This window comes from Nerophis ophidion, linkage group LG08 (genome assembly GCF_033978795.1).
Source record: "Nerophis ophidion isolate RoL-2023_Sa linkage group LG08, RoL_Noph_v1.0, whole genome shotgun sequence".
Lineage (NCBI taxonomy): Eukaryota > Metazoa > Chordata > Actinopteri > Syngnathiformes > Syngnathidae > Nerophis > Nerophis ophidion.
In genome coordinates this window covers 29,036,283-29,058,372 of record NC_084618.1, presented here as the reverse complement: position 1 = coordinate 29,058,372, position 22,090 = coordinate 29,036,283, and the positions used below count along the sequence as shown (strand labels likewise).

General features: G+C 38.6%; 1 protein-coding gene across 1 annotated transcript in view; it reads left to right on the top strand.

Moving 5' to 3' along the window:
• The first annotated feature begins 286 nt into the window (after positions 1-286).
• nup188 (nucleoporin 188) overlaps positions 287-22,090 on the top strand; it is a 40,665-nt gene continuing 18,861 nt past the window's right edge. Inside the window, exons 1-24 of the mRNA XM_061908211.1 lie at positions 287-579; positions 8,696-8,750; positions 8,838-8,911; positions 8,989-9,073; positions 9,157-9,237; positions 10,018-10,062; positions 10,142-10,234; positions 10,306-10,425; positions 10,488-10,699; positions 10,783-10,897; positions 13,567-13,767; positions 15,416-15,496; positions 15,562-15,654; positions 15,722-15,841; positions 15,906-16,032; positions 17,135-17,293; positions 17,888-18,014; positions 18,088-18,175; positions 18,245-18,321; positions 18,388-18,502; positions 18,590-18,710; positions 21,526-21,592; positions 21,654-21,779; positions 21,843-22,083. Of these exons, the coding sequence (XP_061764195.1) occupies positions 554-579; positions 8,696-8,750; positions 8,838-8,911; positions 8,989-9,073; positions 9,157-9,237; positions 10,018-10,062; positions 10,142-10,234; positions 10,306-10,425; positions 10,488-10,699; positions 10,783-10,897; positions 13,567-13,767; positions 15,416-15,496; positions 15,562-15,654; positions 15,722-15,841; positions 15,906-16,032; positions 17,135-17,293; positions 17,888-18,014; positions 18,088-18,175; positions 18,245-18,321; positions 18,388-18,502; positions 18,590-18,710; positions 21,526-21,592; positions 21,654-21,779; positions 21,843-22,083 (2,649 nt within the window). The 5' untranslated portion in view covers positions 287-553. The remainder of the gene's footprint in view (positions 580-8,695; positions 8,751-8,837; positions 8,912-8,988; positions 9,074-9,156; positions 9,238-10,017; positions 10,063-10,141; positions 10,235-10,305; positions 10,426-10,487; positions 10,700-10,782; positions 10,898-13,566; positions 13,768-15,415; positions 15,497-15,561; positions 15,655-15,721; positions 15,842-15,905; positions 16,033-17,134; positions 17,294-17,887; positions 18,015-18,087; positions 18,176-18,244; positions 18,322-18,387; positions 18,503-18,589; positions 18,711-21,525; positions 21,593-21,653; positions 21,780-21,842; positions 22,084-22,090) is intronic.

The following is a 22,090-nucleotide window of genomic DNA, read 5'->3' as shown; positions in this document are numbered from 1 at the left end:
ATAAAATTCAATTGGCATTTTCCACAACTCCACTAAATCTGGACTTTTTAGAATGTGTTTGTCGACAGTAGCTGTATTATCTTGATACATATTGACGATGACCCGCCCTGCTATACTTCTGATTGGCCCTCGGCTTTTTTCGCCTGACCAATCAGAAAAGAGGGGCCCTCTAAGCATGCCCGCCCCCAAAGTGCCAAAACGAAGACGGTGCGCGCGCACATAGGCACCGCACGCACGCAAAAAGGCGCCGCGCGCGCACAAAGGCACCACAGGCGCGCGAAAGGGTGTCGCGCGCGCGCACGAAGTGGAGAATCAGCGCGCGATAACGCCATACTCTGCCTCCAAAGCGTCAAAACGCAAAAGAAGAACAAAGAGTTCCTTCAATTTTCGTCACGTTATTAATAAAGATATTCGTCTTCATAACTGTTGGCTGCACTTGAACACCGCCCACAAGGTAGCGGTAAAGCCGTTTTTTTGTTGTATTGGACGGCAGCTATGAAGAAGTGAGGCGTGACGACATAGCTCAGCAGCCAATCACAACGCAGCTCCGAAGATGGCGGACTCGGAGATGAGCTTCAGGTATGCTATTTAGCCGCAAACTTTAACCGAGTTTTACGGCGGTATCATTAGTCAATACGCGTGTCGTCAAAAGAAAACGCAGTTACAGCATTTTGTAGCTCATAAAGCCTTCCATTGTTGGGTCTTCTGGCTGAGAAGCGTCTCACCGGGATTCTTCTATCCGCTAATTTAGCTTAGCATGTGCTAACAGCGGACCCGTTTGAATGGCTTCTTTTGCCCGCCGCATGTCAACAACAGCATGCTGCTGTGAACCGAGTTAGCAGGCGATATGTTGGCGGCTGAAAGGGACAAGCGGTAGATAAATGGATAAATGTTTAAAGCTGCCAAGAGCTGGCATCTCCTTTTAAAAGTGCTTCAAGTATTCTCTGGTGTCGTTCAAACTGGCAACTTGGCTAGCTGGTTTTTATTTAGTCATGAAAGGGAACGACACATAAAGCGCCTTCACATGTAAGAAGAACCGCTTAAAAGTTTACCAAAGCAAGGTTTAAATGTACAAATAAATATTTAATACCTCCATTAGTGTTGTTGTTTGCGTCTTTGACTACCCTCTAGCCCAGCGGTTCTCAAATAGGGGTACGCGTACCCCTGGGGGTACTTGAAGGTATGCCAAGGGGTACGTGAGATTTTTAAAAAATATTCTAAAAATAGCAACAATTCAAAAATCTTTTATGAATATATTTATTGAATAATACTTCAAGAAAATATGAATGTAAGTTCATAAACTGAAAAGTAATGCAACAATTCAATATTCAGTGTTGACAGCTATATTTTTTTGTGAACATTTTCCATAAATATTGATGTTAAATATTTCTTTTTTGTGAAGAAATGTTTAGAATTAAGTTCATGAATTCAGATGGATCTCTGTTGCAATCCCCAAAGAGGGTACTTCAAGTTGATGATTACTTCTTTGTGTAGAATTCTTTATATATAACTAAATCACTTGTTTGTTTTTCAACAAGTTTTTAGTTATTTTTACATCTTTTTTTCCAAATAGTTCAAGAAAGACCACTACGAATGAGCAATATTTTGCATTGTTATACAATTTAATAAATCGGAAACTGATGACATAGTGCTGTATTTTACTTAATCTCTTTTTTGCACCAAAAATGTTTTGCTCTGATTAGGGGGTACTTGAATTAAAAAAACATTCACGGGGGGTACATCACTGAAAAAAGGTTGAGAACCACTGCTCTAGCCCAGTGGTTCTCAACCTTTTTTCAGTGATGTTAGGCTGACCATATTCTGAAATCCCCAAAAGAGGACACATATGCGTGCCAAGGCCGGGAATAGGTGAAAAATTGCCAATGATACTCGAACTTGCTTTATAAATAATATATTTATTTGAATAAAGCATTTTTTCTCCTCTGTTGACGGCTGTGTTGGCGCTAGGGATTTCTAAAATGGGGTCCCAGGGACCCCATCAAGTCATAAAAATGGGGTCCTACGGTAAAATGTTGGGGTCCCACTTTTTTGTAAGCGTTTTGAAAACAAATGATAAACCTATTCATTATCCTGTTGTATCTCACATTCTATAACGTGTATTGGAAAAAGGTTGTCATAAATGTTACTTAATTCATAAAAAAAAAAAAAAGAAAACGTGTATACATATGTAAATGTATTGAGTTACAAACATTCATTCACTTTCTTCTTTCCTTCATGGATCTAAACTTTACCGCTAGTTTTTCCTATGTTTTTATTTAATAAGTTGTAGGTGTATTTATTTCAGTATAAAAGTGTAAAAAGTGTTTTGCTTGGGTCATGAAATGATAATAATGGTGTGCCAGGGCATACATACATTTTATATTTAACGCTTAAATTTCTGGAGTCTTACACTCACCTTAGTGTTTACCAAGAAGTTTATTTCCTTTTCCTGGCAAAACTCAAACCAACACTTCCTGTCAATAGCGTCACTTCCCTAACTTCCGCGGAAGTCCCGCCCCCCAACCAAAGCCATTGGCTAACACTCCGTAGCCAGCCGCTACAATATTTACAGCTAGTGTGATGTTATAAGCCAGGGAATATAAGGACTACACTACCCAGCATGCAACAGGAGTGACGAGCATGCGCGGTAGCCCGGTAAAGGGTGGGTGGTGTGTCGCCATGGCGGCAACTTGTATGTTGTGATATGCACGCTCTGAAAGTAAACGTTAAGAACTCAGCCAACGAATACACGCAACCCTAATTCAAAATGCTGGACATTTGACGCATTTTAAAAAACCCGCCTGGACACGCCGGACAACGCCGCAAAAGAGGACATGTCCGGGGAAAAGAGGACGTATGGTCAGCCTAGTGATGTACCCGCTGTGAACATTTTTTTTAATTCAAGTACCCCCTAATCAGAGCAAAGCATTTTTGGTTGAAAAAAAGAGATAAAGAAGTAAAATACAGCTCTATGTCATTAGTTTCTGATTTATTAAAGGCCTACTGAAATGAGATTTTCTTATTTAAATGGGGATAGCATGTCCATTCTATGTGTCATACTTGATCATTTCGCGATATTGCAATATTTTTGCTGAAAGGATTTAGTAGAGAACATCCACGATAAAGTTCGCAACTTTCGGTGCTAAGATAAAAGCCCTGCCTCTACCGGAAGTCGCAGACGATGACGTCACATGTTTGATGGCTCCTCACATATTCACATTGTTTTTAATGGGAATCTCCAACAAAAAGTGCTGTTCGGACCGAGAAAACGACAATTTCCCCATTAATTTGAGCGAGGATGAAAGATTCGTGTTTGAGGATATTGATAGCGACGGGCTAGAAAAAAAAAAAGTAAAAAAAAAAACACGATCGCATTGGGACGCATTTAGATGTTTTTAGACACATTTACTAGGTTAATTCTGGGAAATCCCTTATATTTCTATTGTGTTGCTAGTGTTTTAGTGAGTTTAATATTACCTGATAGTCGGAGGGGTGTCTCCACGGGTGTCTTGACGCCAATGTCTCAGGGGAGTCGACGGCAGCCATGGACAGCACAAACTCAGCTTTTCTCCGGTAAGAACTGACTTTTTAACCACAATTTTCTCACCGAAACCTGCTGGTTGACATTCGGTAGGATCCATGTTCGCTTGACCGCGCTCTGATCCATAGGAAAGTTTCACCTCCAGGAATTTTAAACAAGGAATCACCGTGTGTTTGTGTGGCTAAAGGCTAAAGCTTCCCAACTCCATCTTTCTACTGTGACTTCTCCAATATTGATTGAACAGATTGCAAAATATTCAGCAACACAGATGTCCAAAATACTGTGTAATTATGCGGGTAAAGCAGACGACTTTTAGCTGTGTGTGTGCAGCGCTCAGACTTCCTAAAAACCCGTGACGTCTTGCGTACACGTCATCATTACACGACGTTTCGAAGACGAAACTCCTGGGAAATTTAAAATTATAATTTAGTAAACTAAAAAGGCCGTATTGGCATGTGTTGCAATGTTAATATTTCATCATTGATATATAAACTATCAGACTGCATGGTGGGTAGTAGTGGGTTTCAGTAGGCCTTTAAAATGCCCTCTTTGGGGATTGCAATAGAGATCCATCTGGATTCATCAACTTCATTCTAAACATTTCTTCACAAAAAAAGAAATCTTTAACATCAATATTTATGGAACATGTCCACAAAAAATCTAGCTGTCAACGCTGAATATTGCATTGTTGCATTTCTTTTCACAGTTTATGAACTTACATTCATATTTTGTTGAAGTATAATTCAATAAATATATTTATAAAGGATTTATGAATTGTTGCTATTTTTAAAATATAAAAAAAAAAAAAATCTCACGTACCCCTTGGCATACCTTCAAGTACCCCCAGGGGTACGCATACTCCCATTTGAGAACCACTGCTCTAGCCCAGAGGTGTCAAAAGTCGTTTTCACCGAGGGCCACATTGCTGTTATGTTTCTTCTCACAGTGAACACTATTATTACACCATTTTTTATGCATTTTATAAATTCCATCGAGGGCTGGGCGATATTACCTTTTTTTTAATATCGTGATATTTTTAGGCCATATGGCGATATACGATATATATTATGATATTTTGCCTTGGCCTTGAAGGAACACTTGATGCATATAATCACAGCAGTATGATGATTCTATGTGTCTACATTAAAATATTCTTCTTCATACTGCATTCATATATGCTACTTTTAAACTTTCATGCAGAGAGGGAAATCACAACTAAGTCAATTGACCAAAACTGTATTCATTAAATACTCTTCATTCTCTCACGGGTGACTTTTTAAATGAAAGAACAAATTAAAAGTGTTTCTACTTTTTTGTAGTAACACTTCTGCTGCATACTTTGCATTGATTGATTGATACTTTTATTAGTAGATTGCACAGTACAGTACATATTCTGTACAATTGACCACTAAATGGTAACACCCGAATAAGTTTTTCAACTTGTTTAAGTCGAGGTCCACGTTAATCATTTCATGGTACAAATATATACTATCAGCATAATAGAGTCATCACACAGCTTAATCATCAGAGGATATACAGGGTATATGAATAGATAGTACTTTATGCAGTATGAATAAGAATGTTTTAATGTAGACCCATAGAATCATCATACTGCTGTGATTATATGCATCAAGTGGTCATTCAAGGCCAAGGCAAATATCGTTATATATATCGTATATCGCGATATGGCCTAAAAGTATCGTGATATTAAAAAAAGTGTTTTCAAGGTTTTAAAAATGCTTTAATTTTGGGTGAAGTGCTTGTTAATGCTTGGGAATGTACATCATATTTCTTGGCAGTCTTACCCAATAGGCTGATTATAATATGGGGAAGAAAAAAAGTTTCCTTAATGAAAGCTGCACGCTTGATCTGTTGGCTTTGCATGAGCCCTTACATTAGGTTGTTGTCGTGCCAGGGCCGTATATACAGCTCTGTGTCGCCCCCAAGAGGACAGTGGTGCATCGGTCCATCATGCTGGGAGGTTGTCATTTTAATGAACATTATGTATGCATCAATTATGACACAAACAAGTAAACAATGATTATGTTATTTTTGGTAAAGAATGCTATATACATGAATGGTGATGATACAAACAAACAAGTAAACAACGTTTGCAAACACCAATGACATAGAATAGTCTACGGAAGCACTGCTTCATTTTCTATGCCCCATTCAGTCAATGATAACTGCTGGTTCAATGTTAGGCTGAGGTTTTAGCAGATTTTCCGTATTTTTCCTGCAGACAGTATTTGGTGACCTCAACCAACAAAGCTATGGATTGATTCACACTGGTTTTCACCTTTTGAAGGGTACTGTAAAAACTGGAAAATTGATCTTAAAAGTCCTTAAAAAGTGTTTGAATATGGCCATGTAAAAGGTGTACGAAAACTGTGTGTATTACTGTAAACTGAAAAACGGTACTGCTGTTTTTATGGTGAACAAAAAAAATAGGCAACCCAGTTGCCAGAATTTTTATTGCAAAATTTGTTCTTTACTATATAATAAAAAAAAACCTGCAAATTTACAGTAACATTTTGGCACCTGAGCTGCCAGTTTGTTAGGTTTTTTTATTATTATTTTTTTTTTAACCGCAAATCAACCACTAGATTTTTCTGTGTATTTCTGTAAATGCCACCAAACGGCACCACAGTTAATTACAGTAAAAAAAGTATAGCTTTTTTCAGATAGAAAAAAATGCTGTAAAAAACAAAATACATTTCCCAATTTTACAGTGAAATCTTTTGCGACTTTTACAGTGCGCACTTCGATAGATAACTTACTTTGAAATCATTATTATTAGTATTTATTTCTATTAAAAAAATGGTTTGAATGTTTGATGATATATTTTTGCATAATTAGAGAATATTTAAGTTAACATAATTTGCGAATACATGGAATACATTTTTCCCCCCCAAAATAGAAATAAATAATACATTTAGTAAGAAAAGTTACAGTACTTTTTTGCTACATATTATTTCCAGGCTTTTGAGGGCCAAATCAAATGAAGTGGAGGGCCACATCTGGCATTTTGAGTTTGACACCTGTGCTCTAACCCTTGAAAAAAAATATATCAAGCTATATAATACATAAAAAAGAGCTAGCTACCAATCTTACAAACGACTGCTTACATATCTATACACTTAAGCACTAGTACATGGGTTTCGAACTTGATTTTATTGAGGGCCTCATTGCAATTATGGCTGCCCTCAGAGGGCCACTTGTAACAGTCATCTATATTAATATAAACGTATAGTAATAGCATTGTTAGACGATTTGCATACGGAATCGATTTTGATCAATGTTTACTAACATATAACTTGCTTTGAAACCGTAAATCAAGGGGACACACAGTTATATCAAGGGGAACTGCACTTTTTTAATGAAAGACATGAGGATGGACATATCTTTATTTTTAATGCATTCTTAACAGTAAATAAATGAAATCAAAATTCTGCTATTCTGGCTATGAAGCCTTTGAACAACATCCAAACACCTTCATTAAGGTTTTATATAAATTATGTAAGTATATATATAATGTAGTAGCAGGCACATTTATAATATTTAAAAATTCTCAAAACGTAAGCATACTTGACTCAATGGTTTAAAAAAAAATCGCTCCCCCCCCCCCCCAACTATATCACTGATTACTGGTCATTCCAGACATTATGAGAGCCAACAAACTTAATAAAACGTCACTTACTGTACAATGTTTGCTGTCATTAGGACGCAGACTGATAGAATCTTGTTATATTCCCAATGAAGAATACCTCATAATTGTTGTGAGAAAAAAAGGGGACGGAGGGTGGAACAAAGATACATGATATGGCAAGTCACATGAAATAATGCAGCATATCACATAGAATAAGACAGTCGTAGGGCTCGGCTGATAATACGATATCAATATATATTGCGATAGACACATCATCAAAATCAATATAAAATGCGTTTGATCAAATATTCTATATATATTTATATTTTTTTGGTCGGTGGAAACAAGAAATTATGAAGCAATATTCCTTTCATGAAGTCACTTGCACTTAGGGATTCCAGGAAACAGGAAGTGTCACAGAGCAAGTGAGCAATGGGAAGGACACGCCAATGATGTAGTAATGTAGTATCAACTACACTTTTCTGGTCCCATACCGTAGTCGACGAGTGCAGTGGAGACGTTCCCTCCAGGGCTGATGTTTTCGTCGGGAGTAACACTCTTCACTTTACCCTACATGGGGGCTGCTAAGCTCCGGTTTCGGGTCAAAATGACGAGGCCGCCAATTTGTGACAATTTGGTTGTTTCTTTCTTCTTTCTGCCGTACACAACCGCCTATCCCCACTAGTGCTGCCTGCTACCGCTTGCTCTCCTTAGTCTTTCACACTGCCATTCTTAAAGGAGCACACACATACAGTACAACGCTACACTTATAACTAGTGTGGTTGCGCCGTCTTTATGTCATGCCGTGGATTCTCTGCATTGAGTGAGAATAAAAACTGTGATATCTTGATATATCAACTCAATAACAGAAACTTGTCTTTAGTTTTGTTGGTTTTAATGTCTGCGGCAACATCCTGACATTTTCAATGCGTCTGTTTATTTAGTTGCTTCCCAAACTACTGTGTAGTGTTCAATATCTTATACACTATTGCCATCTTGTGTCTTAAATCTGCAAGTAACTTCAAATCTATATTTTATTACCTTAGCCGTGCTCATCATACCTGGCTACCACTTACTCCACTGATAAATTGCACCCTTGGTAATTTGGAAATGGTTTTACTGTATTTGTTGTCAGGCTTAAATACGTTCTAAAAGGTAGCAATAGTTATCGATATTGATCAACATCAAAAAAGAATATCATGATATAGTTTTCGGCCATATCGCCCAGCCCTAGGCGGCAGGCCACATGAAAAAAAGTTTCTGGCCCGCCAAATTATTTGAGTTTAATGCCTGTGCACTAGTAGTACTCCCATTATTAAAAATAGTTAGCTGTGCACTAGTAGAATTCCCATTATTAAAAATAGTTAGCTACCAAGCTTTAAACTATAAAAAAAAACAAAAAACAGCTGCTTACCTAGCTATACACAAAGCATTAGAAGTACTCGCACTGCTGTAAATTTGAGATTTTTTTCAGACGTGTTCTTTTCATTTAAATTCTCTTGTAGAAGCTGTCGAGAGTTATGGACCATATTGCTGGGAAGATCAGCCTTGCGAGAGCCGGTATGCTCCTTAAAAGCAAACTGTATATAGTCTTCGAGGTGACACAAACATTTACATGAATTTCTCCCTGTGTTTTAATGTTCAAAGATTCAAATTCAGTCCGAGCTCGAAACTCACTGGGACAGACTACATCAAGGGCTAACCTACTACAAGCCGCCCAGGTATGTTTACTCATATTTGATCAAACCATTCTCACATTTATTTCAGCCAAGGAGTAATTGTCGTTGCGACTCTCTAGCTCTTCCTCTGCTGGCAAAGTGAAGGAGAAGAAAGATGTCGCTCAGCCTTTAAAAGATTTTGGTCTTAGGCTCAGTAAGTTGCTGGTAAGGAATTATCATTTAGGGAAAATATCACTTTTATTAGCTCTTTATTTAGTCGTTTTTTTGACTGACTGTGTTGATAACAGGCACTTGATGAGCTGCAGAGTGTGCAGCTGTTGCAATGCTACCTGCAGGAGGACTACAGGGGAACTCGGAACTCTTTAAAGGTTTTCACTTTGATAATTCACTCTGTTAGATTTTAGAGCATCTACAGATTACGACATTTGGCATTGTGGCGTATATTGGTATCAGCCTTTTTTATTTTTTTTTTATTTACAACTACAACAGAACTACATCAGCAGATAGAATACACGATACCAGTATTTAGTATTTATTTTTGAATATATATATATATATATATATATATATATATATATATATAGTACCAACCTCGTCACGTCCGTTGTGTCCTGAGCAAGACACTTCACCCTTGCCCCTGATGGGTGCTGGTTAGCGCCTTGCATGGCAGCTCCCTCCATCAGTGTGTGAATGTGTGTGTGAATGGGTAAATGTGGAAGTAGTGTCAAAGCGCTTTGAGTACCTTGAAGGTAGAAAAGCGCTATACAAGTACAACCCATTTATAATTTATTTATTTTTTCATATATATATATATATATATATATATATATATATATATATTTAGTGAAATAGTAATAAGCACTGCTCAAACACCAGCCCATTCGCCCTACATGAGAAATGTTTTTTTTTTTGCTGGAACCCAATCATATTTTAAAATTTATTAAAGATTAAACAGAAAATGGATGGCATTACTCTCATTGTCAATAATTCTCCTTCAATATGTTTTGATAGCCGCTAGGGCATTTATTTAATTGAGGTCTTGTGAGAATTATTTTACATATCTGTTGATCTCTAATCTGTAGTATGGAAGCTATTAAATACATTGTGAAATAAATTGATGATCTACTAACTAATGTGTTATTGAGCAGGTTGTTCTAAAGGATGAGCGGCAAAGTCAAGCGTTGCTATTCAAGGTCAGTTGCCGTTTGAAAAAATCATCTTATTTATTAAGTCAAGTATTACTTTTTAAGGTGGTGTTTTTCTGATTCACAGGTAACTGACTATTACTACGAGGAGCGCATGTGTCTACTCAGGTGTGTCCTCCTCATGCTGACCTACTTCCAAGACGAGCGACACCCTTACAGGGTTAGGAGCACCCTCTCTGAGCACTTAAGAATTAAAACTTTCATTTGTAACAATTGTTTTGTTTGGTCAAGGCGGAGTACTCGAACTGCGTCAACAAACTGGAGAAGGACCTGGTGAACAACTACCAATCCCAGTTCCAGAACCTCTTCAAAGGCGAGGCGCCGACATGGGAGACCCATGGAAACCTCATGGTGATGACGCGTTTCATATTTAGAAGTGAGAGACAAACTGGCCATTGTTTTGTCGTCTCCAGACGGAGCGGCAAGTTTCTCGGTGGTTCCTGCAGTGCCTGAGAGAGCAGTCACTGCTGCTGGAGATCATCTTCTTGTACTACGCCTACTTCGAGATGACCCCGGCCGACCTGCTGGCCTTCACCAAAATGTTCAAGGAGCAGGGCTTTGGTTTGCGACAGACCAACAGGCACCTGGTGGACAAGAGCATGGACGCGCTCGTGGAAAGGATCGGGTGAGAATAACTTTTTCTGCTCTTGAAACACACACAAAATGTCCTTTTAAATACTCTAAGGTTTTCTTCCCTCTAATATGCAGCTACCTTGGCTCCCTCATCCTGGTGGAGGGCATGGACATAGACTTCCTCCACAAGTGTGCATTGGAGGACTGTACTCAGCAGCACCAGTTCTCCAACGTTCTTGACATAGTCAAGGTGTGACCCACGTCAATAAAAACATTTTTTTTTTTTTTTTTTAACAAGGATTAATTACCAGAATGAGCCCTAATTGGTTGGCAGGTTAGAGCTAGAAGATTGTGGCAAAAATAACAATCACAATCATTTTTATTCCTTAAACTGATTTTTACCATCAATATTCAACGTTAAATATAAGTTAAATGACCAATAGATATAAATTAGTAACAAATACACATCATGTGAAATAATAATAGTAACAACAATACATAAAAATAACGATATAATAAAACAATAACATTTGGTTTTTCCGTTTAGATTTTTTTAAATTGATTTTTACCTTTTACACTTATTTTACCTCCATTGAGGTTGTGCTGTTCGTGTCATAAATGTAACTCAATAAAATACAAAAGTCCTTACATTTATTGGTGTGATACATCTTTGGACAATTTTATACCAATATTTTACAGGGTTTCCCCCTAAACTGGGGTGGTGGGGGTGTGGTTGATTTGCTACGATCATATGATTTTTTTTTTTTTAAGATGCTTCAAAAATGTATGCATACATTTAAAACAAATCTGTTTTTATTGATGAGTAAAAACATATTTAATATCGTTTTGCTATTTTTTCAATTATTGGTTTTTGTTGAGATTTTTCCAAGTGTTTGCAGCCTTTAAATTGCTTTTTTAAAATTAAAAAAAGTAGATATAAATCTAACATCTTCTTCTGGTGTTATTGTAGAATGTACTCTAGACTACTTCTGTCCCTCGATGTCCCTGACTAAAGAGGCTGCAGTCAGCATGATGTCACACTTGCTTCGCGCTGTTGCTCTAGTTGGACTTTCTTTTTAAAAGCCACCTCCTCTTTATATTTGCACATTTTGGAAATGGCTGTCTGTGCGGATATATCTGCAATATATACGAAAAATCATGTCAACATCACAGACATGTGGACAACATTCCAGACAATGGCGTGCGTTTTATTTACATCCGGTTTCGGTAGCACAGTTTTCGGTAAGCAGTCTTTTTATGGTGGTCAAGTTTTCAGTACTTCACCTGTCAATAATAGGCTATACTTATTCATTCATACTGTAATGAACAGTTAATGTTTTATGTTCGTGTTGTTTGGATTTGATGTCAGTTTTTCCCATGTTTACAAACACACCGTCCCTTCCTGAAATGGGATTGGCGGAGAATGAGGAAGTGTTGTTGTGTGTCCGGTGGGGAAGCGAAGACTCAAGGAGACGAAAGTGTTTTCATGGGAGGTAAAACCTGTTGGAATTGTGCTGTTTGTTATTATAGGATTGGCCATAAAATGTAAAAATAGTGTCGGACTTTATTTTTTCTGGGGGCTATAATATATTACTTCGTTTTCAAGTTAAAAAAAAACCAACTTATTTTCATGGTGTGGCGGCGCACCACATTCCATTCCATTACATTAAGGGGAAACCCTTATAGCATTTTTTTTTTGTAAAATTGTCAATACTTGCTTCATGTACATTATGCTTTTGTAAAGTACTTTGCGGAAATCTTAATTTTTTTTTGTGCAGTCAGACTGGATGTTGCGCACACCATTATTATTGTAAAGAAGGGATGTGGGCTGCTCTTTTGAGCTGGACGAGTGTAGAGACGACTTGAGGCTGTTTAAAAAAAATAATTAAAAATGCAAAAGCCTTTTTTTGTTGCAACCTCCATCGACAAAACACATGTCAAGCAGATGGCATGTGTTTTGTGTATGTATGGATTGTGCTTGCTAGCTCTAACACAGGGGTAGGGAACCCATGGCTCTCAAGCCAGATGTGGCTCTTTTGATGACTGCATCTGGCTCTCAGATAAATCTTAGCTGACATTGCTTAACATGAAAAGTAATGAATAATTCCGCTGGTAATCACAGTTTTGAAAATAACGTTCAAAATATAAAACTTTCTCGGGAATTTTAATTCATCCATCCGTTTCTCTGCCTGTTTAAGAAGTCGCATTAATGGTAAGAATAATTTTATTTATTATTGGTTAGCTTCAGAATAACAATGTTATCAAAAAGAATAAGATGATTATTATACGCTAAAAATGTTGATCTTACTTAAAAATGCACGCTTTTAGTTGTATACAGTCTTAAAATAAATATCATATGGCTCTCACGGAAATACATTTTAAAATATTTGGCTTTCATGGCTCTCTCAGCCAAAAAGGTTCCCGACCCCTGCTCTAGTATCATGGTTTAGTTGCTGTTTCAAGTGGCCATCTCCACATTGTTTTGTTCAGGACGTGTTTTGGGGATCAATGAGCGGTACCAGCCACATTTTTTTCCCGAGCAAATTTTCCTTTTCCTATAACAACATTTCAGTCACTTTTATGTAAAAGTTATTGCTATTGGGCGTTAGTTAAGCAGTGGATTCAGTTTGATTAGCCAGATCTATTACGGTTACGTAATCTATAACCTAATAGTACTACTAGATCCCAAACTTCTATTAGACGTGGTCTGGTCTTCCCTCAAATGCTCACTCAACCAGTTCACTTTTACAAGCTCAGAAATTTGCTTGCATATTGCGCAGACCAATACTCGTTTTTGTACGATCATATATTTTTTAATGATTTGAGAAGCCAAATTTGATATGGAAATTTAAATATTTGTCAAGCCCTTGTACAGGTGTACCTAAAGATGCGGCCACCTTTTTTTTCTGTCCCTCCCAGGAAATGGACCAACTGCTTTTGACCTTTGGGGACCTCCCTCATCACGGCCCAGTCCTGCTGGCCTGGGTCCTGCTGAGGCACACACTGAGACCGGACGAATCAAACCCAGGCATTAGGAGGATCGGCAGCACCGCCTTGCAGCTGGAGGTCTTTAAATACCTGTCCACCATGCTGAAAGGCCTCGGAGTCTCAGGGAACAATGTAAGGCTGCGTAAATGCCTGTGTCTTATGTAAGGCTGCCCGAAAATACGAAACATGATTCACATTAACTTGCAAGCTCATTTGTAAATAGTCACCATAAAAAAAATTCAGTGGCTGCATTACAAACCAACATGGCCCCTTTTAAACGAGGACTTAGTGCACTTGTTATCATTCGTCACCTCGCAGGAGTAGCAATTGCATTAAATATATTTCTTATTAATACTAATATACCAGTAGATAAATAAAAGGATATGCTGATCGATCAGTTTCAATTACAAACGCTGATCTGATCTGGTGGACACCTTTTTTTATTTGTAGTCACCCTGCTAAATAGTGGCTAGCAACTAATTGTGTGTCTCCATACAGTGTGGCACAGCTAATCATTATCAGGCATATTTATCACTGGAGGACGAGGCTAAATGTTTTGGATCCCGAGAGCAAGCCAGTAGCAGGCATGCTAATAGTTAAGCTAACCGCTATGTTAGCTTTAAACATCTCCCAATAATTAAATGTGTAGTGAACACTAAGAAGTATAGATCGAAGCCAATATTAACTAATAGAGTGAGGATAATGTAACAACTGTTCTGTTGGTGCGTCAGCATTGTCACAGTCAGTACACGACACGTAAATGGAGGCCGGATCCATTCATAAATTGGTGGTATTGATACCAATGGTATCAGTATATGAGGGATACTTGAGGGAATAGGGTGATATGGTAATTTTTTTCAAAATAATTTTTTGGTTGTAACAAACTGATTAATTTTGAGGACACAGGAGAACTTTAAGGGCAAAAACCAAAATAACTTAATTGAGTAGTAGATAATTCCTGCCTTTTGTAGTTATTGTTATAAGTTATTGACTTTGTTTTGATTTTAAGAAGGAGCATACGGAACAATTTTAAATAATGTGATGTTAAATGTCTGTCAGGGTCAAATACTATGAGACATTATGAAGACACAGAAAAAGAGAATACAAGACAAACCAGTGATTGCTTTTCTCGTACGAGGAGAGAAACTGGAGCAAGTTGTCAGTTACAGGCTCCTAATTTACTCTGAAACTTTCTCCAGTCTCCTTGCCTTTTAATTCATTTGGGGGAGCCCTGCAGTACAAACACGCACACACAGCTGCACTCAGGGAGGGGGGTATTTGCAGCTGTGCTGGATATCCAACCCCTGTGGTAAGAACTAAACACAGGCAAATACAGAGCAATAAAAAGAAATAGCAACTTCCTGCATTGCTCTGGGCCATCTGCAAATTCCATTTTGAAGTGTGTAGGTCAACCTAAGTTCAATCTAACGCTAAGTTTCATTTCTACTTGTCTACACAATGAACAAAACAATCATATTTGAATAAAATGAGATAACTTATTTACAATTAATCCAACACTGTCAGTAGCTCTCACCATAAATACATTGAACATTATACACTCAATACATGTGACCCATGTTGGTATTGGCTGAACTCATGTATTAATGATCAGAATCAGACGCTTAAAACTCTCATCAGACCATCCCATAGACATAAAAATAGTGCGGTTTTGTTTAATTTTGAAGGACAAAAGTCCTGCCTGACAATTGTAAGTAAGAAACTTTTTTTCCAGGTGCAGCATTTATATGCTAGTTGAATAAATCAGTTTTTTTCATGACAGTGCACAGCAAGCACAGCCAAGATGTGCGTTTACGGCCTCCTGTCATTCGTCATCACATCGTTTGAAGAGGAAAGCCTTCAGGTACGCGTCACACAGGCTTGCCAGCAATGTTCCTTCTCCCATTTTTAACCATTCATCCCTACCAGACTGGCAGCGCCGGGGCTCAGAACTCCTACCTGATCGACGCCGCCTGCGAGGTCCTCTCTGCTCCCAGTCTGGCCGAAGTCTTCTGGGAGATGGTGAGACGCAACTAGTGCGAGAACGCCTCGGTAATAGTTCATCCCTTATTTTTGAATGTTGTGACAGAAGCCCAACATGGGATTGGGAGTGATCCTGGACAGCGCCGTGGGAATGTTCCCTCATAAGATTGGACCTCTTTTGCAGCTCCTCACCGCGCTTCTGTCCAACAAGTCCACCGTTAAAAAGGTAGTTCACCACCAGCGTGTGGAAGATGCTCCAACTAGCTTCTTAATGAACTTCTGTGTGATAGGTTTACAACTTTTTGGATAAGATGTCCTTCTACACCCAAGCTTACAAACATAAACCTAGTGACATCATCGCCAAGGAGGATGAGACATTGTGGAGAAGGCAGACTCCAAAACGTCTTTACCCCCTTGGTTGGTATTTATTTTTAACTTTCCTGTTCATTCCAATTTCGATCAAAGTGTCCAAAGTGCAGTTTCCGGCCCAGAGCTGATTTTTTTTTAGCGGTCCACGGGACATCCTAGAAATATTAAAAAAATATAATTATAAAGAAGTGTATTAAAATGGCATACAGGTGAAATGTAACGAGAAAAAGTTGCAATGTTGACTGTAAAAACACAAAACTGCCATGCAGACACTTTCTTTTCTTTAACCCTGTCATGGCTCAAAAAATTATGAATTAAAATCAATGTTATAAAATATTGAACTATTACAGTCTCACATCAAATATTCCACTTTGAAAGATTTTTTGTCGAAAATAGTGTGTTTTTTGTGTTTGCCATTAGAAAAAAAAAAAGGTTTTCCATGACAAAAATGGCATCAAATAAATAAATGAAAAAAACAGAGGAAAAAAAAGAAACATAAAATCTGAGGATATATCTAAAATTAATGTAGAGGTTTAAGCATTAAAAGTAAATCTTATGTAGTGTTTATATAAAACTTATTTTTAACACTTTAATGAGTGTGGCCTCTTTGGATCCCTGAACATTTAAGTGGGAGTTTTATTTTTAAAAACTGTTTTTATTTATTAAAAAAAAAAAAAAATCCTAAATCACAATCATTGTTATGAATTGTTGATCCATTTAAGGCTCCAATTACTTAACATAAAATATTTCACTTTGAAAAATTTGGGGGGGAGTTATATTGCATATATTGTGTTTTTGCCACAAAAAACAGGATTTTCTTTGACCGAAAGAGCATGAAAAATTAAAAAAAATCGTCAGATCTAAAGTTGATATAAAGATTTAGGCGTTTAAAATAAATATGTATTTTGAAAATTTCTATGACTGGGGTTTTCAGGTCTTCGGGACAAGACTAAAGGGAGCCCTGAAAGCAACAAAAAAAAAAGTCCCTATGTCGCAAGGGTTTGAAAAATGCCAAATATCATAACGGGCCTTGAATGCTTTGACCTTTCAGTGTGCGGACCTCAGTGGAAAGCGTTTGGACACCCTTGATTAAGAACGTCATTTTTCCCAAGGAGTCGTGTGCTAGAGCTGATCTTGTCTCCTCTTAAAGGCACAGGCCAGACCAACCTGTGGATGCCGCAAGGAACTCTGGGCCAGGTGATGATTGGCGGCGAGCAGGGCTACGTGGTGCGCTGGGACCACTCGTACAGCTCCTGGACTTTGTTTACATGTGAAGTGGAGATGCTGCTCCATGTTGTTTCTACTGCAGGTAAACCTCAGCTCAACATTGTACTGCATGTACAACTGTTTCTTGTTGCTGTCATTGGATTTGTAGTACAGTGTAACCTCAATTTACAAAGCTAATAAGTTCTTGAACAGAGTTCATAAATTGAAAAGTTTATATATTAGAGCAAATTTCTCCATAAGAAACAATGTGAATAAAGGGTAACAACCTTGACAAAAATCCATATATTAGTTAATTTATACACTTTAAATATGAAGCTATACAGTACTCTGGACCTCGACTTAAACAAGTTGAAAAACTTATTCGAGTGTTACCATTTAGTGGTCAATTGTACGGAATATGTACTGAACTGTACAATCTACTAAAACGTTTAAATCAATCAAAACTGTATACAAAAAAAAAAACAGTGAGCGTGAGGGCGGGGGCAGTGTCCACAATGCTGTGGATACTTCCTGAATGTTTCAAACCACACATAGCTTGTTCGTTTCTTAAAAAGCGCATTTTTATTCGGCTTGTGGCTCTTTAATGGAAAAGTTTGTAAAGGGGTTCGTAAATGGAGGTTCCACTGTAGTTATGTCTGACTAAATGGTGACAGTGTGGCCATCTTTCCGTATGAAGATGTCCTTGCTCAGTGTGCACGTGTCAAGCCCATCCTGGACCTTATGCACAAGATCATCAGCACAGACTGGACCGTGTCCGACTGGCTGTTGCCTCTCACCTCACGCATATACATGTTGCTGCAGAGGTAAACCACACACAAGCACACACACAGCATCCGTGAGAAGCGGCCTGTTTATGTTTATTTATTTTTTTGGCAGGTTAACTTCGGTCATCAACCCGCCAGTGGACGTGATCGCGTCATGCATCAACTGCCTGTCTGTCCTGGCTGCTAGGATGCCTGGGAAGGTGCGAGCACGCTTTCGGATATCGAGTGGTCTGTGTAGGAATCATCCTCACTGCTGACTGCTTTTTCAGGTGTGGTCCAGTCTACAGCGCACAGGCTTCCTCCCCTTCGCCTCCAACCCTCTGACCAGCATGGCCCAGTGTATCAGGTGACCGGTGTGCTCGCTCTCCAGTTGTTTGTTTATTAGACGCTAACCGGCCTGTTTGCTATTCAGTGCGGAGGGCATGAAAGCGGGTAACTATGGCAACCTGCTGGTCCAGATCGAGCAGCCCAGGGGGGAGTACGCCGTGACCATGGCCTTCCTCAAGCTTGTCACGACTCTGGTCAAGGTGCGTTGTACTTTTTGTTGTTGTTGTTGTTGTTGATGAGATGCACATCAAATGTTCATGGCCATTAATGACTTTTGGTGCCATTAGGGTCAGCTGGGCAGCACTCAGAACAAAGGTCTGATTCCCTGCGTGCTGCTGGTCTTAAAGGAGATGCTGCCCACATACCATAAGTGGCGCTACAATACGTACGGGGTCAGAGAGAGGATCGGTGAGTTCCACCGTAGAATTGGTAGCAAAGGGGTGTCCAAAGTATGTTTTTCTTTTTTATTGGCCCGAGACACATTCTACAGACAAAATGAACACATGCATTCAAAAAAATGTAATTGCCTTGAATCCCTCCCAAAATTTGGACCTGAAAACCAAAATGGCCGACAACTTTTGCATCTTACTGTACTGTGGTCTTCGATTTCTTGCAAGATATAAGTTTTTGTATGCTAAAGTGCTTAAATAAGTTTTAGTTAGCAAAATAATAGTAAAGAATATTAAAAAGAAATTCTATAATATAATAAATACAGAGGGTTGGATTAGATATTACAGAAATGTACTTTGTTCCTCTGACAAACCTAACAAGTGGGTGTTTTGTTCATATAGTTTAGCATATATTGATCAACATTGTTTTGTTTTTAGTATATTTATTGTGGAGCTGGACAATCAATCGCATTTTAATTTCGATTGTGTCTTTAACAATCATAAAAATGTTATAACTGATTAATTAAGGGCCTACTGAATGAGATTTTCTTTTTTAAACGGGGATAGCAGATCCATTCTGTGTCATACTTGATCATTTCGCGATATTGCCATATTTTTGCTGAAAGGATTTAGTAGAGAACATCCACGATAAAGTTTGCAACTTTCGGTGCTTAGAGAAATGCCCTGCCTCTACCGGAAGTCGCAGACGATGACGTCACATATTTGATGGCTCCTCACATATTCACATTGTTTTTAATGGGAGCCTCCTACAAAAAATGCTATTCGAACCGAGAAAACGACAATTTCCCCATTAATTTGAGCGAGGATGAAAGATTTGTGTTTGAGGATATTGATAGCGGCAGACTAGAAAAAAAAACGTGATTGCATTGGAACTGATTCCGATGTTTTTAGACACATTTACTAGTTTAATTCTGGGAAATCCCTTATCTTTCTATGGTGTTGCTAGTGTTTTAGTGAGTTTAATATTACCTGATAGTCGGAAGGGTGTCTCCACGGGTGTGTCTCAGGGGAGTTGACCGCAGCTATGGACGGCACAAGCTCAGCTTTTCTCCGGTAAGAACTGACTTTTTAACCACAATTTTCTCACCGAAACCTGCTGGTTGACAGGTGGTCGGGATCCATGTTCTCTGGACCGCTCTTTGATCCATAGTAATGTTTCACCTCCAGGAATTTTAAACAAGGAATCACCGTGTGTTTGTGTGGTTAAAGGCTAAAGCTTCCCAACTCCATCTTTCTACTGTGACTTCTCCAATATTAATTGAACAAATTGCGAAAGACTCAGCAACACAGATGTCCAAAAAACTGGATAACTATGCCGTTAAATCAGACGACATTTAGCTGTGTGTGTGCGCAACGCTCATACTTCCTAAAAACCTGTGACGTCTTGCGTACACGTCATCATTACACGACGTTTCGAAGACGAAACTCCCGGGAAATTTAAAATTGTAATTTAGTAAACTAAAAAGGCCGTATTGGCATGTTTTGCAATGTTAATATTTCATCATTGATATATAAACTATCAGACTGCGTGGTGGGTAGTATTGGGTTTCAGTAGGCCTTTAAAAGATTAATGTGCTATGCAAAGTACATGCAAATTCCTGAGCTGGTAAGTGGATGAATGAGTGGAAACGGACCACGTCTTGTAGAAGTTTGGATCTCACCATGTTTGCTACTTTTTATTTGACATGGCGCTAGTATGCCTTATTAATAATTACTAAACTCAATAAAAATGATTTCTGCATTAACGTAACCGCAGACAAAATAACCGAATTGGCCAACAAAATTGAATCCGCTGTTAAACGCAGAATATCACAGAAATTGACATGAATGTTAGTGATATGCTGTCTTTCTTAGGAGAAGGAACATTTGTTTGGGAAAATAATGTGTCCGGGACCACTCATTCATTCTTGAAACACTACGCCGCCCTGTCCTGCACTAAAAATTATCAAGACGGTAACTTTAAACACAGACTAAACTACAAAGCTAAAGCTAGCTCCAACAATAAACACACCCAAAACCTATCTCATCTGCTTGTGTTGTTGTGAACGTCATTATCGATGTAAGATCAACGTACAAACAGAACAGAAGTTTCAACTTGAGTCTATCTCTGTTCTTCAACAGCCTCAAGTAGCCTCCATACTCGTCAAGCTCAGAACAGCAGCACACTTTCCCCCTTCATAGTAACAGCGCTGTGCACAACATCTGATTCGATTGCACAAACAAAATAAAGGTTTCAAGAAATTATCTTACTAAGGCATAATGTACTTATTGTTAAACTTACAAAATATTTTTGCTTTGACTTAATACTAGTCAAAATTGTCCAGAGATAAATTACACCAATGAATATGAGGATCCAATAAATGTGAGGATTTTGCCTTTTAACTGACAAACATGTTATTATATTTTATTTAACGACACACAAACTGATAATAAAAAAGTTAAAATATGAAAAAAATTAAACTGAATTCTCTTATTTTTTTAGTTGCTATTGTTGTTTTTAATTGTTGCTACTATTATTGTTTATTCAATACAAATTTATGTTGTTTTCTATTTTAAATTATATTTAAAATTTAGTTTTGGTGGTCCAATAAATACTCATGTTTTCAAATTAGACTAAGACTTAGACAAATAAAACAAATTTATAAATAATTTAAATATCACTCACAGTAATCGCGCAGCCTCACTTTAATGTACAAAATGCATCATTCAATTTTTCTGTATGCAGCACTCACTCGAAAAAGTCTGGACACCTCTTGTGTAGCCCGAGACACATTCCTCGCCATCATTGTGAACCAAAATCGATGTTCCTGCAGGTTGTCTCATTTTGGAACTCATCCACGCCATTCTTAATTTGAGTCCAGAGGGAGAAGATCATGGCAGGTATGGCACTTGTATTTTGTGTGTGTGAATGTGTTACCTAATGTGAAAGCCTTTCCTGCAGCACTCCCACCCTACAGTCACTGTGCATCTACAGCCTGGCCAACACCGAGGCGGGGCAGGCCGTGGTCAACATCATGGGGGTCGGCGTGGACAAAATAGACGTTGTTCTCGCCGCTCAGCCCAGCAGGTGAGCAACTCCTTCACCAACATGTGTTTCTGACTTTGGTGCTCATTGAGTCTATGTACTCAGCGGCGGCTCTGAGGGTCCGGGTCATATCCTCATCCAGACGGTCAAGCTGGCCTTCTCGGTCACCAACAATGCAATCCGCCTGAAGCCGCCCTCTGACGCGGTGTCCCCCCTGGAGCAAGCCCTGACGCAGCACGGCGGTCACGGCAACAACCTGGTGGTGGTCCTGGCCAAGTACATCTACCACAAGCACGACCCAGCGCTGCCACGCCTCGCCATCCAGCTTCTCAAGCGCCTGGCCACGGTAAGCC